The sequence below is a fragment of the Nuphar pumila genome, chromosome 7, assembly GCF_984573655.1.
Source record: "Nuphar pumila chromosome 7, dmNupPumi1.hap1.1, whole genome shotgun sequence".
NCBI classification, from domain to species: domain Eukaryota; kingdom Viridiplantae; phylum Streptophyta; class Magnoliopsida; order Nymphaeales; family Nymphaeaceae; genus Nuphar; species Nuphar pumila.
In genome coordinates this window covers 46,787,572-46,813,453 of record NC_143255.1, presented here as the reverse complement: position 1 = coordinate 46,813,453, position 25,882 = coordinate 46,787,572, and the positions used below count along the sequence as shown (strand labels likewise).

The window sequence follows — 25,882 nt, the reverse complement described above, 5'->3', positions numbered from 1 at the left end:
TTATTGGAAAAATATCAGTATATTTAAATTTTAAAGTATAAAATATGTGAAAATAAAAATAAGAGCATTAAAAATATAAAACATTAAATATCATATTACTAATTAAATAATATCACGATAAAATCATGCTATATTTAAGATAGGCAATATTTTGAAATATGACCAATTTTTTGGGTTTATATGGGACTCTGAAAATATCTCAGTAAAATCATGATATTTTCAAAATATTGCGATAATTGTGTGGTTTGCTTTTGTTTGCATTGTCCGAAGCATTTCTATATAGCTGGTTTGGCAATTTTCATGAATTCTATAAGAACAGAGCCAAGCTTGGTGAGTAATTAATAATCATAATAATAATAATAATAGGTAGGCAATATTTTGAAATATCTCATTTTTTTGGGTTTATATGGGACTGAAAATATCTCAGTAAAATCGTGATACGTTCAAAATACTGTGATTGGCTTTAGTTTGCATCGTCCGAAGCATTTCTATATAGCTGATTTGGCAATTTTCATGAATTTTATAAGAACACAGGGAACACAGCCAAAGCCTGGTGAATAATTAATAATAATAATAATAACAATAAAGAAGATTTTCAAAAGAACGCCCAACTTTTGCTTAATGACAAAAAAATGAGCAAACTATACTTTTCAGACGTTCAAAAGTGCACCTAAGAATTGACTCGGTTAATTAAAAAAGTTCATTCAATAGAAATTATAAAATGCACTTAGGAAACATAGATGCATTTTTTTTTTATGAGGAAGTGCCCTCGCCGAAGCGAGGAAAACCCCAGGTGGGGCCCCACGACCACCCTGCCTTACGTGGATCGCCTCTAAAAGCTATGAACACACTTGTGCGCCAATAGGGTTTGATATGGTGCCTTCGTCTCATAACCCTCATAACCACCCTGCCGACCTCCCAGAACCAGCTTTCTTCTTTGTCTGTGAAAGAGTTCAATGAAAAAGAAAAGATGCAAGAAATATTCAATTCAAACTCTAAATGAAAGAATTAATGAGACGGAGAAAATGAAATGTGCGAGAAAAAGGATTCATACAAAGGAGAGATGTTAGACGGTGCTAAATTAATAGGTGTCCGAGCCGTTACAATTGCTTCAGCGGGAGCTGCTATTGGTATTGGAAACTTCCTTAGCTCCTCGATCCATTATGTGGCCTGAAATCCATCATTGGCAAAATCCAACATGCCTCAACTGAATTTCAATTTTTTCACACAATTCTTCTGGCCTCTTTACTTTATATTTTTTTTGTTGGAAGTTTCCTTTTCATCCGGAAGAAAAAGTCTATTTTTTTATATACGTGAGAGTTCAACAGATGGTTTTGTGCTTTAAATTTCATTTTCCACAACATACGGGGTTTTTATCAAAATAAAATCTTTTTGTATTCTCCCTTCTGAGATTGCCCTTATGGACCCACTATCTTCATCAACCCCAACAAGACCCTGAATGGGTTCAATTTGTACACCAATGGTTATGAACTCAAAGACTTTCACCCTGAAAGTATGAGGTCATGGTTCGGGACTTCCTTAATACCGAGTTTTGCTTTGCGACTCAAGAACAGATTTGCGCCATTTATAAGATCATTTATTATGGTCGAGAGAATCCCAATTTCTTTATTGATCCGATCGACCACAATTCTTTCCATCATGTATATCGGGAGCAAATAGGATTTGACCATTCTGCTCTCTCACAGGGTTTTTATAGTCTATATACCAGAGGGCATGACTCCTTTTTTATTCTTAAGTTCAAACTACCCATTCAGAGTATTTTCGCAGCTTTCTTCACTTAAAGCGCCAAGCCCGCTTGGATATGCAACACCGCTTCGGCATTGTGGGATGAAAAAAGATGGGAAGCGGGTCAGTTGCTTCCCAATTCCATCTACAAGAATCTGTGTTTGGACTTTGGAGGAAAGTTTTTTGTATTTTGCAAAACGGTCCTCAATGAGTACAAAACCAATGGTTTTTTTTTTTTTCGCAAATCAGTCCCTGCCATATAGGTTTTTTTTTTTTTGCAAAATAGTCCTCAATGATGTCCGAACAGCCTTTTTTATATATATTTTCCAAATCAGTCCTTATATTTTTTTTGTTTTTTTGCGAAATGTTTCTTGATGAAGACAGAACAGTCTTTTTAAGACACTTTTTTGCAACCTATAGTCCTTATGAGGGTAGAACTGTCAATTCGCTTGCTTTTAACGGTTTCCGTCAGTGGAGGTTGAGGAAGGGCTGTTAACCCAGGGACTAATTTGCAAAGGTTAACCAAAAGCTAGGACCAATCTGCAAAATCTGATAATGCGGGGATTAATTTGCAAGTAGTTGATAAGGTAGGGACCAATTTGCAAATCCAATTGCTGAGCTGCCGAAAGCTCAAACCCAGCCCGTGTCACGTGGGTCAACCTGGTTGGACCACATTGACAAGCTACTCTGCCCTTACCAAAACCCGAATCCACTTAATCATGCCGGATTAGGCCTACCCACTTGAAAGCCCAAACCCCACTCATCTCGGATCAAGTACCGACCCGGTGTCCACACTATTTTCCTAACTGCTCATCTTGCTTGCGGTCCCTAATTGGCTAGGATGACAATCGTGAATGTTTACCTTTTAGATCATACCACATATCATGTTCCTGTATCATTTTTTTTTTTTTTGAAAGACAAGCTGGGGTTAGGTCTGACCCCACCAGTTATTATTCAACATACCAATGGGGTTTTGAACCTGCAACGTCCCACCACTGACAGCTCCTACCAACCACGAGGAGTCCCATTTGGTCTTGTTCATGCATTTTCTTCTTTTTTATGAAAGGCAAGCTGGGTTAGGCAGACCCCTACCATAATCAATGGCTAATATATTCAAATAATCAGCATAACGACGGTGACACACACAGTCGTCAACAGGTTACAAATAATCAACATATTTTCAACAATAATTATTATTGTCAAGAGATTACAAATAATCAACATATTGACTATGATAATTATTGTTGAAAATAAGAATATATACAATGATAATTATCACCGTCTATATGTTAATAGGGTTTTGAACCTGCAACGTCCCACTACTGAGAACTCCTACCAACCGTGCAGAGCCCCATTTGGTCTTGTTCATGTATTTTTTTATTTTTATTTTTGAAGGGCAAGCTGGGGTTAGGCAGACCCCTACCAGTTATATAACTATACCATTGGGTTTTGAACCTGCAACCTCCCAACACAAGGTGACGTGCACTAACTGTTCCTGTATTTTCTTGTTAAGGAAAACCCACGATAGATAGGAAACCTTTTTTTCCAGAAAATAGAGAAGTCTTGGTATCTTTACTTAAGAAAAATAGCAATGAGAAGATGCCAAAAAAAAGAAAAGCAGTATAAAAAATGTGATGATTTTGATATAATCAAAATGCCACATTTTTTTTGTCAAAAAAATAGGTGGCATTTGAATTTGTTGCATTCTTTATTAGGATTTTTTTTCTTAAGGCAAGTTGGGGTTAGTCAGACACCTATCATTGGGTTTTGAACCTGCAACATCCGGTGTACTAGCTGCTCCTACCAGACAAGGAGAGCCCTCGTTGGTTCATTATCAGGATTTCCATGGCACTGAATTTTTTTAAAATAAAATCATGAGAAAAAGTCAATATAATGATATATTTGTTATGAGTAATGTGCTGGTTCTGCCCACTATCTCGTTCTGCCCCTTCAAAATCTCATTTATTATTATTTTTCTGTTAGATGTGATTTATAGGTTTTGTTTAGTGGAAACCATATTTTGGATCACCAAAATTTGACCAGTATACAGGTTTTTCCGGTGATCCAAAATCAATGGCTATGAAAGTACCAGTTTTTTTTTTGCTCATACAAACAACTTTTTTCGTTGAAAAAACATGTTAAACACATCTAAGTTTGGATCTATCATAAAATACTCCAAAACCATGGGGCAGAATGAGAAATGGGGCCTAATATATTCGGTTCTCATTTGTTATTTTTGATCGGGAGACTCCGAAATCTCTAAAGCAAGAGATTGGTAGACTTAAAGAATGAACCCTGCATCATCCTGCTTCCACATGTACAACAAAGTCAGAGGTTTTTGGATGCATCTACTTATCTTGAAAACGTGGGATAGATTGAAAACCTGCGTTTTGAACTTTCAACCATGATGAGCTTACTCCATTTTTTTGATAAGTAGGTGCAAATCCAATCAAACATCCCTCTACAGTACCTCTTGCTTGTACAAAACTTGTGCTAAGAACAAGTGGATATATCTCTGATGTCAATGTCAAGTAAATGAGAGAAAAAGATGGGATACCTCTACTACCAAGCAATCAATGGTTTTGTGTTGCCTTTTTTTTCTCTAAGATAATGACATTTAACAAATTCAAAGCTATGATGGTTTTGGACTAGGGCACGCATTGAGCAATCTATGTATTGGAGAAGAGGGTACACTTAACACATGTTGGGCCAGATCTCCTACCTATGAGTCTTTTTTTTTTTTAAGTATAGCTGGGTTTAGGCAGACCCCTACCAGTTATACAACTATACCATTGAGTTTTGAACCTACAATGTCGCAACACAAGGTGATGTGCACTAGCTACTCCTACCAGACAAGCGGAGACCCCGTTGGTTCCTACCTACGAGTCTTGGTCACACCTACCATTTTTTAAATGTTGGTTGCCATCAACAAGTTGAATACGAACAATAGGTCTCGTTAAGTAATAGCAAAAACATTTTAGATCTATTTTCTTTCATATAGTCTAGTGCATAATAGTTGAAGTGTGCCTTTGCAGGCAATATGTTTAGAGTTAAAATTGCATTGCTTCCTAAAACAGGCTCAAGGCATCGCCCACGTGGCCAGTGGCGTGGTTGTGAAGGTGTTGAGTTTAAGACCCTGGATCAAACCTCGTGTGTCCGTGAGCCACGTAAGACAGGGTGGTCATGGGGCACCACCCGGGGTTTTCCCTAACTTTGGTGAGGGTTACTCGTCATTAAAAAAAAAACTCAACAAATTAAATACAAACAATAGCCATTCGGTTCAACTCAGTTTGTATAAACATGATCAGTAATAACAAAATTATTTTAGGTATATTTTATATTATATAGTGTAGTGTATAATGGTTGAAGTGTGTCTTTGCAGGAAGTAGGTTTTAGAGTTAAAATTGTATTGCTACCAGCTTCGAAACAATGTATTCTTTTTGTAAATAGGTCAGCTTACAGGTCAAATCCTATTATATAAATCGATTTAAGTTTTTTTATAAATGAGTCAGCTCAAACTCTGCTTGTTTAGCTCAGGCTCTTCACCAACTCGAGCTCAGCTTGGCTTGTCACAAGCATAACCCGAGCTTAAATATTCGGCTCATCAATTCGGCTTGTTCACCAGCCTCATGTTGTTGTTCTATGCATGCATGGTGGTGTTCCAGTGTTGTAGTTGTGTAAAACTCTCTTATTATTGTGACAATAGCTGCTTTAATGACTGAAATATCAAATCACTGAGCACAAGGTTGCTTGAGGTCATCGTTATCAAGGTGATATTGGGTACTGCAAGCTTGGTCTTACTGGTTTCAACTTGAACCGGCCCATCCTATGAACAATACTGAGAAAGGCCATCATTTGCATCACTCATTTTCCATTATTAAAAGGTAAAAACAAGAATTTTAATCCAGCACAATAATTTTAGCAGCCTGAAAAATGTGGAAACACCACATTTAAATGCCATTCACAAGAAAATGTTTTTGGCAACTCTTTCAAGTCAACACCGCACACGTTCAATTTGTGTTTTCACATCTCAATGTGAAGCTTTCAATAAGAGTCTAAGGCAGAGTTGTGGGAGCAGAAAGTAATTCGAAAAAATGAAAGCGAAAAGCGAGGCACTTTCAAAATTTTAGTAAACAAGAAGCCTAAAACGACTTATAAGCAAATTAAGAATCATCTCAAACGCGACCTAAAAAAAGAACCAGATGCAACTTAAGAAGTGAAGAGGAAGCAAGAAGAAAGTGAAAAGAGGAAGAAAAATTTAAAAATACACAAAAAAATAAGGTGAAGCGAGCTTCTCAGCTTTCCCCAAATGGAAAGCAAGCTTTCCCTTCTCCGCACCACGTTTCACGCTTCCGAAATGTGCTTAGGAGAAGCGCTTCCTTATACAGTATAACACTTTCGATAACCCTGTTATAAGGCATTGAAATTTTTTATGCCAACCTAACCCTGCTAACTGTGTGTCACAACTGGATAAACTCTAATTACGAGGTCTTCTCTTATCTTAAACATAATTAGATTGGTACTTTATACAGTTGCATGTTAACATATTGAAAACTAAGAACTACCACATATTTAAGCCTTGTTTGGGAGCCGGTGTTGGTGAAGAGATGAGAAGGGTGAAGGGAGGAAGAAGAAAATGGAAGATGACATTAGAGTTATCCAGCTGAATCAAGAGCAATTGCACACTTTTAGCCTGATCAGCCTCCTGTCACTGACGGTCCGGATCCCAAAGATGGATGGTTTTGAGGTGCAACAACATATTAAAAATGTGAAATTGCATTGCACTTGATCCTCCCTCCTTGAAAATGTGAAATTACAATAGGTGTTCAGCTCATCTCGTCTCAAGCATGTTACCTAGTAATAGATATACTATAGTGAACATAATATATGCAGCAGTATAGTGGCTTACAGATGCTTCCTTGACAGCCATCCATCTTGGCATTCCTCGAGATGGCTAAACCTGCAGCGCTGCTGCATAAAAAAATGCCCTTTATTATATATATATTATTTTACACAATATAATATAAAAATACAAAATAAATAGTTCGTATTTGACTTGCCAGTAATAGAGTTTAGAATTATATCTTATTGCATCCCGTTTTGAAATAATTCATTTTATTCAATAAACAAGTCACTTGAGCTTAATAAGTATATGGCTCAAATATTATTACTTTTAACTTTGAAACAATGTACTTTTTTTTAATGAACCAACTCGAGCTTAACTTGAACTTTTTATAGTTCAATTCCACTTAACACAAAAATGGGTCAAGCTTGATTCGGGCTGTCAGTGGGTTGGGTCAAGGCCAGGTCAGGGTCGACTAAGACCTGTTCGTATAATTAATAACCGAGTTTGGGTTCTGGTTTTATTGGGTCATGAAAATAAAGTCTCAATCCGGAGCCCATATAATTTCAAATTTTTATTTTTCCTAAAATGCATATAAAATACTTGGGTCGGGTTTGAGTCAACCCAAATATTATTAGGATTGACATTTTTCATACCCATACCTAAAAATTCAGGTTTTGGTTCAGAACAGATTGGGTACTCAGTACAAACCCGACCCATTGACAGCCCTAAGCTTGAACACGTTAAAGTTCGGTTGGTTAGTCTTATAATTTCAGCAGGATTTGCATTTGACCCTAGTTTGCAATGCTAAAAAATAATAATAAATAAATAAATAAAATTCAGGCCATTTTTTAGAAAAAACAAAGGATATAATTGACAATTTCCGTGCACAGTCCCTCAATTTTTCTTCCTTTCCAAGAAAAACCCACCGAGCATTGGATTTTCGACGACATTTCTCTATCTCTCTCTGCGCCACCACCGATCGAGCGAGCGAGTGTGTTCATCCATAAATCTGATAACCCCACTGCGATTATCCGATTGGATCTACGAAGTGGGTATTGATGAATTCGTCGCAGTTTATGGATAAGCAGGTCATGGGTCTGTCGGGATCGCAGAAGGACGAGTTCTTCGAGCTATTGAAGCCATCGGATGATCAGAACGGCTCCAAGAAGGACGAGATCGTGCCCAACTACGACTTTCAGCCGATTCGCCCGATCGCGACGAGTTCTCCGAATACCGACGGAGGAGCTAGGGTTTGGTCCTCGGCCGAGTCGAAGCCCTCGTCGTCTAGAGTAAGTTTTTCCGTTTATGGTCCTTTTTTTTAGGTTTGATCAAATGGGTGTTCGATAATTTGGTTCGATTATTGAGAGAATTGTGGTTTTGGGTGTCGGGGATAAGAATTTGTTGGTTTCGGACGGAGATTTCTTCCGTTTAGGCCCTTTTGTGGTTTATTCAAATGAGCGTTGGCCAGTTAGGTTCATTATGTTTGGGGAATTGATGGTCTTTAATGGGGGATAGGAATTTGTTGGTTCAGAGTGGCAATTTTGATTTTATTTGGGATTTATGATGTTTCTTTTTTGTCTTTGTGGGCTCTCTCTAGTTTGAGATCCAACCTGTTGATTGCGTGAGGGATCTTTTCGGAAAATTGTCTCTTCATTTTTCCTGAAGTTTATTGGTAATTCATGTGGTGCTTGTTTTTTGCTAAATGTTCTCTGTAGAGAAATATTGGGTCTGAACTGCGGAGATGGGATAGAATATCTTTTGTTTTGCGTATAACAATTTAGCATATTTGGGGTTCTTACCAAAATTTCCCTTTCACAATTAAGGAACTTATAGAATGGAATAAGGTTTATGTAATATCTTATTTGACAAAATTTTATACCCGATGAGTGCATATACAACTATAAGTCATGATGGTTATTCATGCTTTCATATTTTTTCGTGTATAACATCCCTTTGTTGTTGTTTTTATGATGTTGGACTACCTTCAAATATGGTGCATGTTCGTTTAATCTATCAACGTAGAGTTTTTTTTTATCTGTCTATTTTATTTATTTATTCATCTTATTTCATATGGTTTTAGATGATTGTTATATGACATCCTTTCTGGTGTATGAAGGATTGATCATTGATCCTCTCATGGATATTTCCTTATAGATGGACAGACTTATGTTATCTTGTGGTCATTTGCATGTTTTTTTGTTGGGAATATTTTGAATATAATCAGTTGCTTAACCATTTAAGTACGTATGATTGCTTGGAAGGTTCCACGACTGCTAAATTCTATCTGCATTCATTGTATAAGTGAAATCACATGGGTCTTCATTGTTCCATCTCAAATCAAAATTAAAATGAACAAGGAATAAGCGAAAATTGAGAGTTGGCAAAGGCAAGGAGAGAAGTATAGGAAAGAAGGATATGAATGAAAAGGTGAGGGTGTGACTTGAGAGCTGCTTTAGGTATTTGCTACTCACCATCTCCTTTGCGGAAAACTGCAACGTGACAAATTATCTTAGGCATTTTCTTCGGAGCATGTGGTTCAGAAAAACTGGAAAATATCATTATTTTGGGTTTCAATTAAGGATTATTGTAGTATCTTGATATATGGAGTTGACAATATACTTAGTCTTTATGCTGCGTAGAAACTGGTTCTGGTTTTCAATTATTTATCACTATTTTATGTCCACTGTGATGTTGAGTTTTAGTGAAAATCACTGAAACTGCAGAAAGGTGGACGTGCAAATATTGGACCTTGTTTGGTTGTACTTTTATTTATTGTTCATAAAACACTGTCTACAAATTCGTCTAATAGGAGTTGATGAGATGAAAAACAACTATGGCCCTTCTTAACAAAGGGCTACCATAAATGATCACTGTGTTTTATTTTTCATTTCACATTAACATATTGTAAGTTTGATTGGGAATATATTAGTACAGCATTTATTTTTTGCAGTTCCTTAATTAGTAACAGTAAAGCTTTTGGACAAAGTGCATTTTGAGGACATAACTTTATGATAGGCAGAAGGTAAAATAAGTCCGTGAAGTATATAATGATTTTTTATCTAAAGGTAAGTAATGCACTCAAATCAGTCTGTGGCCATTCAGATCTTATATAGTTTGTTTCTTTTTCAGTAGTTCCATCTGTTACTATTATCCACAATTGTGGTAAATTACTTTCTACTTGGTGAAATTGTGCTGTCTTTCCTACATGATGGTCTTTCTGTTTCTTGGAAATAAGGCCCATTCCTGTTTTCATGTTTTAGGGAAGTGAAATGATCACACACACACACACACATATATACATATATATATATATACATATATATATATATCATCAACAGGATTCAACTGATTATTTTGGAATTTATTCTGTTTTATAACATGTTCCTCTTTTGTTATTTCTTTTTTTGCTCTTTTGTTGACCTACAGAGTTATGTCTCACTGGAGCCTGGTGAACCAATAAAAACTTCTCAAGAACGGGAGAAGGAAGTTTACAATAAAGCTACAATATCTGAGATTGACCGAACAATGAAAAAACATGCTGATAACCTTCTTCATGCTCTGGAGAGTATCAGTGCACGTTTGACACAGCTGGAAAGTAGAACTCGTCACCTTGAGGTCTCGGTAGATGAATTGAAGGTCTCAGTTGGGAATCATCATGGAAGCACTGATGGAAAGCTGAGACAGCTGGAGAATATTCTAAGAGAGGTTCTTTGGCTTTTTAGTTTCATTTTATTTTCATTACTCTTGCTTTTTACTTATTTTCTTCTGGATGTTCTTCATGTTGTTGTAGTTGGGGAATTGACACGTTCAGTTTTTGGAAAACTTGAAAATATTGCCTTTCCTTCTATTGCTTAGTTATGCTCATGGTGTTTGTAGATTTGTCTCAGGATTTTTGGATGTGTTGACTTCCTTGTCAGTGCATGTTTTTTGTTCAAGTCTTATGGTTTAACGACAGTCTCTTCTTGCTTGTGCAAAATACAAAACATGGGATGCATCGGGTTTTCACTTTTGCTTTTCATGCTTTGTGGGTATGCATTTCATTGATAATTGTTGATGTCTTCCATTGTATACCTTTGCAGTGATTGAGGAAAAGAAAAAGAAAAAGGACTAGATTCGTAAATTTGAATTGATGGTATTTGTTGAAATCATGTGGACCCTCTTTGTCCATTCCATGCAATTACTCCTGTACTTCTTAATTTCTCATTTTTTTATGTTGGTGATGCAAATTGACGTTGAGAAATTGGAAGATGCAGGTAATATTTTTGGGATGACAGTAATTGTTTGGGATGCATGGATTTTTAGAGCAATTTTTTGGGGGATTGATGACAGCTCATACTTTCTATTGTTTGTCTTTTCTCTGGAATAACATCATATTGTTTTTCTTGTCTGGTTCTCTTTGGTACTTTAATATTATAGTGACTTTTTCAAACTGCGATGTTAGAAGGATTGAAATCCCTTATTTGTTAGGGTAGCACAATGTTCTAGTAATGTGCCTAAGTGCCCTAGGTTGCTATGTCGCCTTTATGTCACAGCTTAGTGATACAGAATAAAAAAAAGACAGTCATAGGGCATAATGCAAACTTCAAAGACTAGATGGGACCAGGATTCATCTGGATAAAATAACTCGTAGACTTGCCAGCTATGTCATATGGGTGCGAGTGCAGGTGCGGGAGTGTGGCACTTTCAAAAAACTTGGGTGCGGGGATATGACAATATATATATATATATATATAACAATTATCATAATATCATCAAATCAATTCATCATCATGCATTCAATAAATCAAATTAACAATCTACAATTCTATTCTACATCATAAAAACCAACACCACAATTACAAAAATAATCAAATAAGTAAAGCAGAAAAGAAGTAAATTATATAGTATACTAACAAAATAAACAAAAAATGCATAATTACATACCAAAAGTGTATCCTACACAACGTATATGACGATGAGGTAATGGATCCTAATAATTTTTTTCTTCATCATCAAATGCATCGTAAGAAGGAAGACTGAGCTCAGATAAATCCATGTTTGTAATGTTGAAATCATGTTCTTCCTCTAAGTCACACTCTTCTAGGTTTACATCTCAAAATTTGGATGATCCTTGTCTGCATTACAAACTTAATTTGAAAATGTTAAATACAAGTATATTTAAATAAAAAAACTAAGAAATAATTAAATAACTAAGAGAGCAAATTAGTACCTATATTCATCATTGGTTCGCGAAATTAGTCAAAAATTTGAATGAATATATACTAAATCCTTTGCACGCTTGTTGGTGAGTTTGTTTCTCTTCATGTTGATTTGAGAATATGTGCTCCAATTTCTTTCACACTATGATGAACTAGTAGGTTGGGATAGCAATCTTAATGCAAGACATTGGAGAAGAGGTGTTTATGATCCAAATGTTGACCATCAAGTAATAGGATCTATATTACCCTCCTCTGTGGCGAGTAATGCCTGTCCATATAATCTCGAAGATGCAAATTTTTCAAACTCTTGTGTGACTTGATTTAATATATTTGATTTTGGATAAAGTCTTTTCATACACATATTTCTATGCCTTGATAGCTCTGGATATAAATTTGGAGGGACATGACCAATACCAACTTCCTGCCACTTTTTTGCATAATATTTTGGATTAAGAGAATATGTCATGCAATGCAAATGAGTGTTGCTCTTATCCCATCTTCTAACTAAAACTGAATGAATATGGTTAAAAAAATTTGAATCATTCAATGCTGGATTTTTTCCTTCATGCTTGAAAACTACAACTTGTATTTTTTCAATCATATTATCCCACATTTCATAAACTTTGTGAAGCATAGGCTTATCCTTATCAACTTCTCTCAACATTTCCCAAATAGGTTGAGTAAATTGAAGAAAATATATGACTCTTTCTCAAAACTCATCATCAATAATAAATTTCTTAATTTCTTGAGTTTTGGCATCATCAGCACGATAGAATGTCCAATTCTCATCAGTCACCGTGCTAACTAAAGCATTCTTCACTTCCTTAATCATCTTCACCATCACAATGATGGACGCAAAACGTGTTTAAGCGACATTCAACAATTTCAGGTTAGAATGCCTATTAAATATAACTTTAGCATGATGATAGTTGACAACAAAATTCCTAATGCTTTTGATATTTTTTTCTAATTCTTCGGTCCATGAACATAGAGCATATGTTGGTGAATTTTCTTCTTCTTTAGGGTTGCAGATGCTCTTAAGGGCCAGATTAAGCTGTGTACTACTGTACTTTTACAAACTGAAGCATTGTCTATAATGATTTGTATTACTTTCTGATCACCCACTTCTTTTATTATTTCTATAAACAATCCCTTCAAATACTCAATATTTTTATATTCCCCCGATGCATCAACTACTTTCAAGAATACTGGGTCACTAAGCGAAGAAGCAATGAAATTGATTAGTGGACGCCTTTGAATATCTGTTCACTCATCAGAAACAATGAAAACTTCATTTTGCTCTCATAAATATTTTTTAATTTCTAGCAATCTCTCAACTTTTGCCCTCTCTTCTTCAAGAAGTGTAGTTCGTATTTTTTTCTGAGCTCGAAGGTACATAACCACTTAAATTACAATTTGCCAAAGAAGTAACTAAAACCTTCCAATAAGGATTTCTAGCTGCATTAAATGGGAGTGAATTAGAATAAAAATGCCTCGCTATTTTTCTATCAATCTCCTCCCTTCCATATGTATTGAATGATGCTTGTATCGTTCCTCCTACCTCTTCTTGGTGGCTTAAAAATGATACACTAATTACACAAGAATCACTCATTGTCTTCCTCTTTTCATATTCTTGTTGTATTTTCTTGTATTGTTTTCGCATTGTCTCATCAACTTTTCTGCATCCTGAAATGCAATGTCCTGGTATCTTCAACAAATGAGCTTTAACTCTTGTGTAAGAGCCAACAAAATCTCTTTTACAGAGCTTACATCAAAATCTCTTTTACAGAGCTTACATCAAAATCTCTTTTACAGAGCTTACATCAAAATCTCTTATTTTCACCACCTCCTCCTCCAATTTTTGCAAGCTTATCTACATGTACCTATAGTGGCCCTAAATCATCACTCTCACTACAACTATCAGCAACACTGAAAAAGGTGAAAAAAGATCCGGATCCGATCCGTTTCCACGTCGATCCATGGATTGTGTATCCATACTTATGCATTGTAACACACTTAGACTGTCGGGTCTGGATACACCAGACCCGGATCCATACCTCTGTGTTGTAACATTATAAAACACTGTTTAGGTCACGATTCTACGAATGGAAAAAAAGGAAATCGTATCAGCCGAAAGCCTTGGGTTTCCTCTTCGTCTCTCTCTCTCCCTTCCTCTCTCTCTTTTCTCTATACAGGTGAAAAACTTTCATGGTATCAGAGCATAGATCCGGCTAAGGCTGATAAGGATTCCGGCAAGAGCGAAGTTCGAAAAATTGAGTTTAAGGATTCCGGCAAGAACAAAGTTCGGAAAATCAAGGTTTTTGTCTCCCTCTCCCTTTTCTTCTGTTTCTCTCCATTTCCTCCCCTCTTTGCTCATTCGTCCCCTTTTTTTTGAAATCTCCTGTGTACCCACACCTCACGTGGGTTTCTTTTCTTTGTGAAACCGTGATCCACGTGAACTCTATTCACGTGGGTTTCACATTTGGTGAATCTGCGATTCACGTGCACCATTTTTACGTGAGCACAGACTGTGGGTGACTGTGTTTCACGAATCTTCCCTTATTTGTTTTAATCTTCCTTTACCTAATCTCCTCTAAGTCTGTCTTTGCATATTCGAATATTTTTTTTTATGATTCCTTACTGTTATGCTGTGAAACTTATTCCTTGAGTATCTATTTCTATTCTTGTAAAAAAAAGGGGGTTTTCTTTTAACGTGTGAAGGCATTCTTCATCACGTCAATCTCAGTTTCTGGACTGTATAGAAAAGGTTCAGAAACTGATTTTCCTGAATCTGACAGCCTGCGATTCTCCTAAAAAAAAAAGGAAGAAAGCGGGTTGAACCTTTTGTAAACACTCTGGTTGACATTCTTATTGTTTTTCATTCTCAAATGGATCCTTACCTCTCTCAATCAAATCTTTCTTCAAGCTTTCTCAACCAACTCGTTTCTGAAAAGTTGAATACCTCAAATTTCTTGATTTGAAAGAGACAAATTATTCCTTTTATAAGGAGTCAAGGTCTCTTAGGTCACTTGGATGGAACCACTCTCGTTCCACCAGAATTTGTCCCGAGAGAAAAGAAAGATGATCAAGGGGGTGAGTTCGATCGTGTATGTCAAAAATGTAGAATTTCTCAATTGGGAAAGGAAAGATCAATCAGTTGTCGCATACATCACCTCAACCCTGTCTCAAGAAGTTCTAGTTGTCATTCCCGACAATTGTACAACACTACAACTTTGGGAGCGACTGGTTCAGACGTACTCGCAGGTTTCTCAAGCAAAGATGGTTTTCCTAAAAAGGGAGTTTCAGTTGTTAAGAAAAAAATCCATGACCATCATGGAATATTTGAACAAGATAAAGACCATCACAGATCAGCTTGCAGTTATAGGATGTGTCGTAAGCGACAATAACATGGTGCAACAAACTTTGAGTTGTTTGGGATCTGACTACAATATGATAGTCACTTCACTATTGTGTCTTCCTACTCTTCCTTCCTTCGATACGTTACGAGCGAAATTGATTCAGTATGAAATGACTCTCAAGGGATTCTCTGAAGAAACTCACGTCCACACAAATTCTCAAGAAGTTTTTGCCACAGGAGTAACTTATGGTAGAGGACGAGGAGGACAAGGGCGAAGTGGATACGGAGGGCATGGTCTACTCCCCACTCCAAATATGTCCGCTCATGCGCAGGGATCAAGATCCATTCCCACTTGTTTTTTTTTTAACAAAAAGGGGCATATCAAGGCGAATTGTTGGCACAATCTAGAGAATAAAGGAAAGGGTCCACAGACAGAAATGAAAAGAAAATTCACCAATACCAGAGATAGTGGAGAGATCAAAGATCTACTAATATCTGCCTTATCAGAGTTGAAATTGAAGCAGAATGATGAAGGCACTTGGTTTGTGGACTCAGGAGCAGCGACTCATGTGATAGGTGATGCAAGTAAGATTTCTAATCCTATTCCTTATTTTGGAAAAAGTAAGATTGTTACTGGAGATGGATCCCACCATCCTATTTCTCATATTGGAAAAATTGTCATTTCCATGTCACATTTCACTCTTACTCTCTCTGACGTTCTTTGTGCTCCTGACATTAAGAAAAACATTGTCTCTGTCTCTAAGCTTATTGATGATAATAATGCTTCAGTTGAATTTACTCCCTTCTCTGTGCAGGTCAAGGACCTACGCACGAGGGAAACATTCACTGAAGGAAAAAGACGAGGCAATATGTATGTCTTTGAAGAAGCTCCATGTCATGTTGTCCGCCCTGCTCACCTGAATTCGAAGCCTTCGTTAGAGTCGTGTTCATCTTCTTCTGCTAATGTTTTTAGCATTTCTGAATGTAATAAGCCATTCTTATGGCATAGTCGGTTAGGACATTGTGGGAGTCATTTTATTGAGAAATTTGTCTCTAATAATCTCATTCTAAAAGAAAGTCTTAATGGGAATGAGAGCAGTCATAAGTGTTCTTGTTGTCTTTCATGTAAGAGTCATGTATTGCCCTTCCATTTCATTAATAAGAGAGCTTCAAAACCTTTTGAGATTATTTGTTGTGATGTATAGGGACCCGCCCCAATTGTCTCTGGATCTGGGAGCAGATACTATCTAATCTTCGTTGATAGTTATTCTCGATACACTTGGATATATTTCATAAAGAATAAGTCGGAAGTCTTCTCTTTGTTTCAAAATTTTCTTTCCTTGGTCAAAAATCAATTTTCTGAGTCCATTCAATTTTTCCAATGTGATGGAGGTGGGGAATTCTCATCCCGTGATTTTGTTTCTTTTCTTCGAAATAATGGAATAGGAAGAAGGGTGTCATGCCTCATACTCCTCAACAAAATGGGATTGTTGAACGAAAACATAGACATATTGTTGAAAGTGTCATGAGTATGCTTCATGACAGTAATCTTCCTATCAACCTATGGACAAAAGCCTTTCATTTTGCCGTGCATGTGATAAATAGACTGCCCATGATTGTTCTGGAAAATAAGTCTCCTTATCATTGTCTTTTTGGAGCCCATCCTAGTTATCATGATTTGCGTGTTTTTTGTTGTGTTTGCTATGTGCATATTGATCAGTCTCTGAAAAACAAGTATCAGGACAAAGCCCAGAAATGTAGGTTTGTGGGATATGCAGATGATTACAAAGGATATAGGTGTTATGATCCCACCAACAAACGTATCAGAATCTCAAGAAATGTTGTCTTTGATGAACAAAACTTTGATGACGAAGCTGATGCAACGAATATGCCAACTGAAGTTTACTATCCTTGGTTGAGTTCAGAACTTTTTGTTAACTCGAATGAAGCATGCTCCTCAGATTGCGTGCAGAAGGAAGAAGAGAGTTTTGAAGACACTGGGATGTCGAGATCACAGAATACAGAGGAAGTACCAGGTAGATACAAAGGCATTGTCTACTCTAGACAGAGACCAACAACATCAAGCCATTCAGATTATGTCTCAGACGGCAATCCGACTACTTCTCATACTCTTGAGGTCAGAAAATCAAACCGCATACGACATCCCATTGACAGGTGGGTTAGCTATAACAATTTCTCATTGGATCTTCAACTCTTCTTAACTGCTCTCAATAAGGAAGATGAGCCCATCATGTACTACCAGGCAGACACTTCTACCAAGTGGGTAGAAGTCATGAATGATGAAATGCAAGCCTTGCATGAATGTGGAACCTGGGAAGTTGTTCCCAGACCACCTGAGAAAAATGTTGTCAGATGTAAATAGGTCTACAAAATAAAGTACAAGCCAGATGAAACCATTGAACGATACAAGGCAAGGCTTATGGCAAAAGGATTCACTCAAGAAGCAGGGCAAGACTATGATGCGACCTTCAGTCCGGTTATAAGAATGGGAACAATCCGAATTATTATTTTCCTGGTTGTTGAACATGGATGAAAGTTGAGTCAACTTGATGTAAAAAATGCATTCTTGTATGGGGATTTAAAGGAGGAAGTATACATGGAGCAACCTCCTGGGTATCAAGAACAAAATTGTAAAACTCATGTGTGCAGGTTAAAAAGAGCTATCTATGGTCTGAAGCAAGCATCTCGCTCATGGTTTGATAGCTTCTCGCTGGAGATTCAGAAACATGGATTTTCACGTTCCATGCTGGACCACTCATTATTTAATTTTAGAAGTCAGACTGTGAGCACTCTGTTATTAATTTATGTTGATGATATTGTCATCACATGAAACTCTGCGACACACATCTAAGAAGTAAAAGACTTACTAGGACAGAGGTTCAAAATGAAAGATCTTGGAGTTCTACGTTATTTCCTTGGTGTAGAAGTTGATAACCAGGCTCATGGCTTGACACTCACTCAGCACAAGTACACCGTAGACGTTCTCAGCAAGGCAGGCATGCAAGACTGCAAGCCTCTGGGAACTCCGAGTGTGCTTCATCAAAAACTTAGCGCTCAAGATGGAGATCTGTATGATAACCCCACCAGGTATCGAAGCATAATAGGAATGTTACAGTACCTCACATTCACCAGACCTGATATTGTTTATTCAGTCAATCAAGTGTCTCAATTTATGGATACGCCACGCACGGGACATATGGAAGCGGTCAAGAGGATCTTTAGATATCTGAAAGGGACTATTGGGGATGGATTGATATATTCACCACAGTCATATGGCAAAGATGAACACGGACTCACTGTATATTGTGATGCAGACTGGGCAGGAGATTTTGATGAACGAAGATCTACATCATGATATTGTGTCTTCATTGAAAAAAATTTAGTCTCTTGGAGTAGCAGAAAACAAAAGGCCATCGCTAGATCAGGCTGAGTATAGATCTATGGCTGCTGCTACTGCCGAAGTCACATGGATCAGGCATCTACTAACTGAAGTAGGAGAAAAGATTTTTCACACTACTTTGCTATGTGACAACCAAAGTGCAATCAACATGTCATTCAATCCAGTACATCAGAGTCGTGCCAAGCACATTGAGATCGACCAACACTTTGTGAGACAGAAGGTTGAAGAAAAAAAGATTGAGCCTGAGTTCGTCAATACTGAAAGACAAGTTGCAGATCTATTTACCAAAGGGTTAACAAAGGATCGTTTTTGGATGCTTAAAGGCAAGTTGTTCATGGTACAAAACCATGATCAACTTGAGGGGGGTGAAAAAGAATCCGGATTCGATCTGTTTCCACGTCGATCCATGGATTGTGTATCCATACTTATGCATTGTAACACACTTAGCCTGTCGGGTCTGGATACACCAGACCCGGATCCATACCTCTGTGTTGTAACATTATAAAACACTGTTTAGGTCACAATTCTACGAATGGAAAAAAAAGAAATCGTATCAGCCGAAAGCCTTGGGTTTCCTCTTCGTCTCTCTCTCTCCCTTCCTCTCTCTCTCTCTTCTCTATACAGGTGAAAAACTTTCAAAAACTAGCAACAAAACTCACATGCAAGTCATTTCCCTTTATCTATCATTTTTGTCCTGAAAACAAAAAAAAAAAATAACTTATATTAAAATCAATCAATTATGCACATAATCAAGATTTATAATATTGAGTGCAAGGCATAAATCGGTATACGACAACTGAAAACACAGATATGTGAAAAATAGAAAAGTGTAAAAACCACATTGAGTGCAAACTTTAAAGCAATAAAAGTCAGTTTTAACATGCATTACCAAAATTTTAGTTGGACTGACAGGCTAATATCAAAAAATGTGAATTAGTTGGACAAATTCACATTCATTCTGAATTTTTAATGCGCATTCAAGACTGCAAGTCTGCAACAATAATATAAAAACATAGAATGAAACATGCACTATTGCAGTATCTTCTAAGCATATTCACAATAAACAAATTTTCGATATTGCATTCACATGACAGAGAATGGATGAACAAAATTTTAGATATGTATCTCAACAGAATTGAAAGAACAATAATTAGATTTGCAAAAAAAACTATTTTTTTAAATCAAACCGTTCACTATTAAGGACATAGGATCACTGTCAAACATTAGAGGACGTCAAAACTGAACTCCACAGAGAATCAGTTTGATGCCAAGTACTAGGGAAACGATAACACTTACAGGAATCTAATAAAAAATATTTTATTTCAAGGAAAACATTTAAAAGATTGTGTATACATAATTTTTTTTCTACTTAACAATCAATGTTAACAACCCGATAGCCAACAACAAAATCACATAAATCAGTCAAAAAATCAAACTACAGCATTAGCAAATGCAGAGTTCTGCCTCTTTCACGCATGCGCGATTAGAGGATATAGCATCATCAATTGATCGAGAAATTTCGGAAAGCCCGAAACCCCCAAATAACATTATTGAAAATGAGAGTGAGAAAGAGAGCAAGAGAGCTTGTGAGAGAGAGAGAGACGCACCTGATAACTGAGGAGCGGCCGGAAGGAGTCGGCGTCGGCTTCAGGAAGCAAACTCGGGAGGATTAGGGCAAAAAAAAATTGCCCTAATCCTCCTCCCCTCAGCCCTTTTCATCGGGCATTTTTTTTGTCCAAAATTGGACACAAATGACCCTGGGTGTGTTGACCGCACCCAGAGTCTGGTTGACTGCACTGGGTGCCGCACCCGCATTGCGTCGCATCAACGCGGGTGCGGCACCCGGTTGGCTGAATCCCTGTGACTTAGCTTGCCAGTGATAAAAAGACAAGTCTTGTTAAACCACAACCAGTTTAGTGTGTGGCAAGCAAGTGTTGTCAAGACGTGCTTTGTAAATCTTACTACCTTAACAAACCAAGACATGTTTCTTTTCAACCAAAACTAACCTAGACATAATCCATGTGGTCTGCTAAGCGTACAACACCCTCCCCTATGCATTTACGTGCATCTGAATTGCCAGTTTCAATACACTTGGATAATGTATGTCTGGATCCAACCCTCCTAACTCAAATTCCTATAGGTTTAACCTGCTTTTCACCCAAGTGCACTTTGTCCACATGGGTCACATCAAAACTGAAGTATATGCCTCTTGTTTTAGCTAGTCCAACTCAATATGTTTACAGTACCAGATTGGGATTTCGCATTTACATCAGACCGTTTAAAAATTTGTTTAGATATGGCACCAATTTGTGCTATCTGACCTGCAAGTCTGTTGTTACTGATGACTGCAAAAAGGAAAAGTTAATAAGATATATTTTCAATTTTTCATCAATTTATTTGGTGTAATTAGTTCAGTCAGTCAAGATGTGTTATAGCCTGTAATTAGAGCTATTTAGTTGGAAAAAAAAACAATTCTGATTTCTGATTTTAGCCAAGGATAGTGGCTCACTGCAAGTTGGTGATTAAAGTTTTGTTGTTGCCTACAGTAGATCATTCTAAGCTTTTTCTTCCTTGGCAAGTAAAACAAGTAAACCTTGATCTTGTTTAGCTAGCATTTGAAAATATTAGCCTGATTCAGATCTTTTTTAGCTAGTGTTTACAAATATTAGCCTGATACAGAGACCAGTCTAGGTATTCTGGAATTAGGTTATCTTCTTTTTGCCCTAAACACCTACCAACCAACTTGATTTGTGGCCAACTGACCACTCCTTTGGAGGAACGATTAAAGCAAAACTTCCTGTTGACGTGAAATATGATTTTTTTCGAGTTATTTGGTTGGAAATTTGAACTTGCTTAGGTGATGGCCTGATTCACGCTAAATGATTTATCAGTATCTATGGGCTCAGGGTCCTTCTACAGGTCATTATTTGGCGACTTTGGTCAACTTGTTATGTTTGTTCTCATATCTTTTAGGGGCTATCTGGGTCCATCAGTGACCTTGCCTCTAGTTTCCTTGGCCCAAATGTGTCTTATGTTTGTCTGACCAGGACATTTCCTCATGATAAATTAGAAATCATGTAGTGCAATAACACTCATCTTGTTCTGTTTTATTATTGTTTTTGTTATTTTTCTTGTTTGTTCCCATGAATTAACTCTCAAACCAGCTTTTTCTTTGTGGAGTTATGTGACACCGACGCTTTAATGTAAAAACATGCAGATAAGCACTGGTATACAGGTGCTGAGAGACAAGCAGGAAATTGCAGAAGCACAGTCACAGCTTGCAAAGTTTCAGCTATCAAAGGCTGAGTCTCAGGCGCCTGAAACTCCTAAATCCACTCAAGCAGAAGCTCTTCAGCAGCAACCTGTTGCCCCTCCAGCTCTGCAGATTCTTCAAGCGCCTCCAGAACCACTTGCTCTTCCTGCTCTCCCTCCACCACCAAATGTTCTCCCTCCACCTCCCCACCTACAAATGCCACCCCCTAGTCAGCCGGCCCCACCTCAATTTCCACCAAACCAGCCTCCTTTCTACCCACCACCACCACCTGCTCCTCAGACCGAGCCACCACATCCACAGTACCAGTTTCCATCTCAACCGCAAGAGCCTCAACAGCAGCAGTATCAATTGCCACCTCAGCAGCCAGTCCAGCCTCCGCAGCACTATCAAATGATACCCCAGATCATGCAAGCACCTCCTCCCAGCGGAAACCCTCTTCCTCAATACCCTCAGCCACCCCAACAGCACCAACCCAATCCTCCATCTTTAAATCCTGCACCTCCATCACATCACCCAGAGGATACAGTTCCTTACATGCCTCCCCAGTCCTACCCTCCAAGTTCACGTCAACAGGCTATGATGCCCCAGCCACCAACTATGCCGCCTTCTTCTCAGCCCTTCTATGGGCCTTCTCACATGTATGAGCCACCTCCAAGCCGGACTGGTTCGGGGCAGGTGCCATATCTTTCTGGATATGGCCCTCCCTCTGGGCCTAATTTGAGTGACTCTTACGGCTACTCGGGTTCACCTTCTCGATACGATGGCCCTCCCATGAAGCCATCACAGCTTCCTCCCTCTGCTCCGACTGGTGGGAGTGGTTACCCACGTCTACCAACAGCCCAGGTCCTGCCTCATGCACTGCCAACTGCTTCTGGTGTTGGGGGCAGCTCGAGCTCCGGGACAGGAAACCGTGTTCCCGTTGAGGATGTGGTTGATAGGGTTACAGCAATGGGGTTCTCCAGAGACCAAGTACGTGCTACAGTTCGGAGGCTGACAGAGAATGGTCAATCAGTCGATCTTAATGCGGTACTTGACAAATTGATGAACGATGGGGAGATACAGCCACAGAGAGGTTGGTTTGGCCGATAAGGTTATATCTTGAACCTCTTCAATTCCGAATGTAAAGCTAATGATAATATCCTCTCGTACATATACTGTTCTTTAAGAACTTGGTTTTTCTCTTGGCAAGATTCTTTGCTTGCTTGTTCATTGGCTGTTGAAAAGGACCCTGTTAAGGCTGAGCCAAGGGCCCCTCTTGTTCTCCCTTGCTCTCTCAGTTGTTATCTTGGTTCCTTTGTTTGTGTTGCATCATATACTTGGGAACAAAACTACTTTTGGGATTGATTTCAATGTTTTCTTGATGCATATATGTGCAGTACCGTCCTTGTGTCCCCTTTACAATGATTCTTCTGACAAGTGGTCTTATGCTCTCTATCCAAATTTGGTTCTTCATTATATCCTCGTCATTTAGAAAAAAATGTGTAGATTGGGATATTGCATTTTGCTTAATGATATGACAAACTGATCCCAGTTTGGTGGATAAGCACCATGCTTCTGTAGGAAATCTGTATCAGGATAAGCGTCCCAGCCTGATGGAGAAGGAGCCATATTATTGGCCCTTTTGTGTTCATAGGGAGCTTGATGAACTGCTTTCTTCCCTCTAAGCTGGGCTTTCTAGCTGTAACGCTGAATTTCGCCTTGTTGAGTATATTCGTCCTTGATTGCAAAGAGGCAGTCCAAGAAGTGGGCCCTTAAAACATGACTTTGCATCAAGTGTGAAGTCCAGGGGAAGCATAGTAGAAAGCAAGCAATAAGCAATAATAGGTGTAGAAGATTATATATATATATATATATATATATATATATATATATATATATATATATATATATAATACAATATTTATGTTTTTTATCGGCTATTTATCGTGAAAAACTGTGTGGTTTTATTTTTAAATAGTTTTATCTATATTTTCTTATTTAAAAAAAAATATTGCTGAGAATTTGGTGAACAAAATGAGAGAATTTAAAAAATAAAGCCAAATTCTCACAAGTTTTTGGCTGCCTAATTTTGCCGTATCTTTTGTCACTATGGTGGGTTATGGCCTTACATTGATTTAATCTCATTTATGATAGTACCATTGTTTGGGCTCAATGCAACGGGTCTAAAAGCTAATCAAGGAAGTAAGGTGTCAACGGGTCGGACCCCTGCTAAAATGAGTGGATCCAGACTCGAATCCGACTAAGTGGTGTGGGTATTGGGTTCAGATTCGGGTCTAACCGGACTTTTTTATAAGAAAAACCATACGGAATTTGATAAGAATTATATAAACCAGATCTGGTCCATAACCAGCAAAAAAATATTTTTAAAATTTTTAACATTGAAAATTTGCATATCTTAATGGAACTAAGGTTTCATAAACCATATCTATCCAATTTAATAATCTGACTTTATGGTCTGACCCGGATAGTTAATTGGACCCCCTTCTTTGCAACCAAACTGTGACCTTACTGGATCTTGTATGGGTTAAAGTCGGGTCATACCTCAGCGCTTGACACTAGGGGTGGGCATTGGGCCTGGCTGGCACGTTTACTAACAGGTCAGGTTTTGACCCGGTTCTTAACAGGCTCAGGTTTTGACCCGGTTCTTAACAGGCTTAGGTTTGAAGATATGTCCATGGCCTGGCCCATTGACCCAATGGGCCAATATGAAGCTGGTGGGGTCAGGCCCAGCCCAAATCCATTTATAGGTAATTTTTTAATAAAATTAATACACTAATTTTTAGAATGCAAAAAAATAAATTAAATAAAAAAACATAAAATTTAAAATAACACAAACATTTAAAAGCCTTTTTGTATCATGCTATGATATTTTCAAAATAAGAGATATACAACTTGAAATGGATTCAACCATGGGTTTTATGCTATGGATGCAAAATCCACGTTCATCCATGTTATTATGGTGCCCAAAAATTCGTGCAAAAGATAGAGCACTTCGTTAACATATTATAAGATGTATTACACCATGTATTATGATATGATTCTACACCATGTATATGAAAAAGGTAAATAATAATAATTAACAAAATAGTAAATTCTCATGCAACTAATTAGGTAAATAATAATAATTAATAAATAGCAAGTTCACATGCACCTAATTAGGTTATTAGGTAAATAGTAATAGTTGTCCAAGTTGTTATATAATGGTTATTTTTTTAAAAAATATATATATTATTAAAAAATTAATAAATAACTCAAGCCCTTCGGGCCAGCCCAGTAGCCTGCAAGCCAGATGGGGCCCGACCCACACCCCCCTATATAACGGGTTGGGTTTCAGCCCAATACCTAACGGGCCCGAGCCTAAAATTATGACCTAAACCCAGTCTATGGCTGCTGGGTTAGGGTCATGGGACCACCCGACCCCACCCGTTTCACACCCCTACCTTACACCCTTACTCTATTAGTAGATGGATTAAAATAAATGTTCAAAAGTCCTATAGACCGGTTGGGGACCCGACCAGATTAAGATCCAGAAATTTACATGTAACTGGACTTTGGATATAGTTCTGCTTCATTAGGTTCGTTTGAAACCATCCCCCGATCTGCTAAACTAAAAGTTGGAGTGCTGGACCATGATCCGGACAAACTTGGGTCCGATCATATCCGACCCGTTCACAACCCTAGTTAGTTAGGACTTAGGGTTAGGGTTTGAAACTTGTATAAATAACCGAGACGTCCAAGCGATCCTCAGCCTCTTCTCCCTCTTTCAATTTTTCTCTTTTGGAGATTTGTAGAGTCTAGGGTTAGGGTTTTATTGTTTTTTTTACAGTTTTATTTTTTTTTATACAGGGCTAGGGTTTTTTAAGGTGTGGAAGAACCGCCAAGCGTTTGAGAGTTCTTTTCTCTTACCCTTCTCATTTCTGTTCCTCCCCATTCTCTTTCTTCTTCGATTTCATTGTCTATTTTCCCTGAGAAAAAAAAATCCTAGATTTGCCATCTTCGGTGGTGGTTTCAGAAGGAGTTTGTCCAAGAAGAAGAGAAG

General features: G+C 37.7%; 1 protein-coding gene across 1 annotated transcript; it reads left to right on the top strand.

The window, feature by feature from the left end:
- The first annotated feature begins 7,512 nt into the window (after nt 1-7,512).
- On the top strand, nt 7,513-23,208 carry LOC149832164 (uncharacterized). Its single transcript, XM_090014343.1, has 3 exons — nt 7,513-7,881; nt 10,019-10,297; nt 21,787-23,208. The coding sequence occupies exons 1-3, from the start codon at nt 7,651-7,653 to the stop codon at nt 22,930-22,932; spliced, it is 1,656 nt and encodes a 551-aa protein (XP_089870469.1). The 5' UTR covers nt 7,513-7,650; the 3' UTR covers nt 22,933-23,208.
- The last annotated feature ends 2,674 nt before the right edge of the window (nt 23,209-25,882 follow it).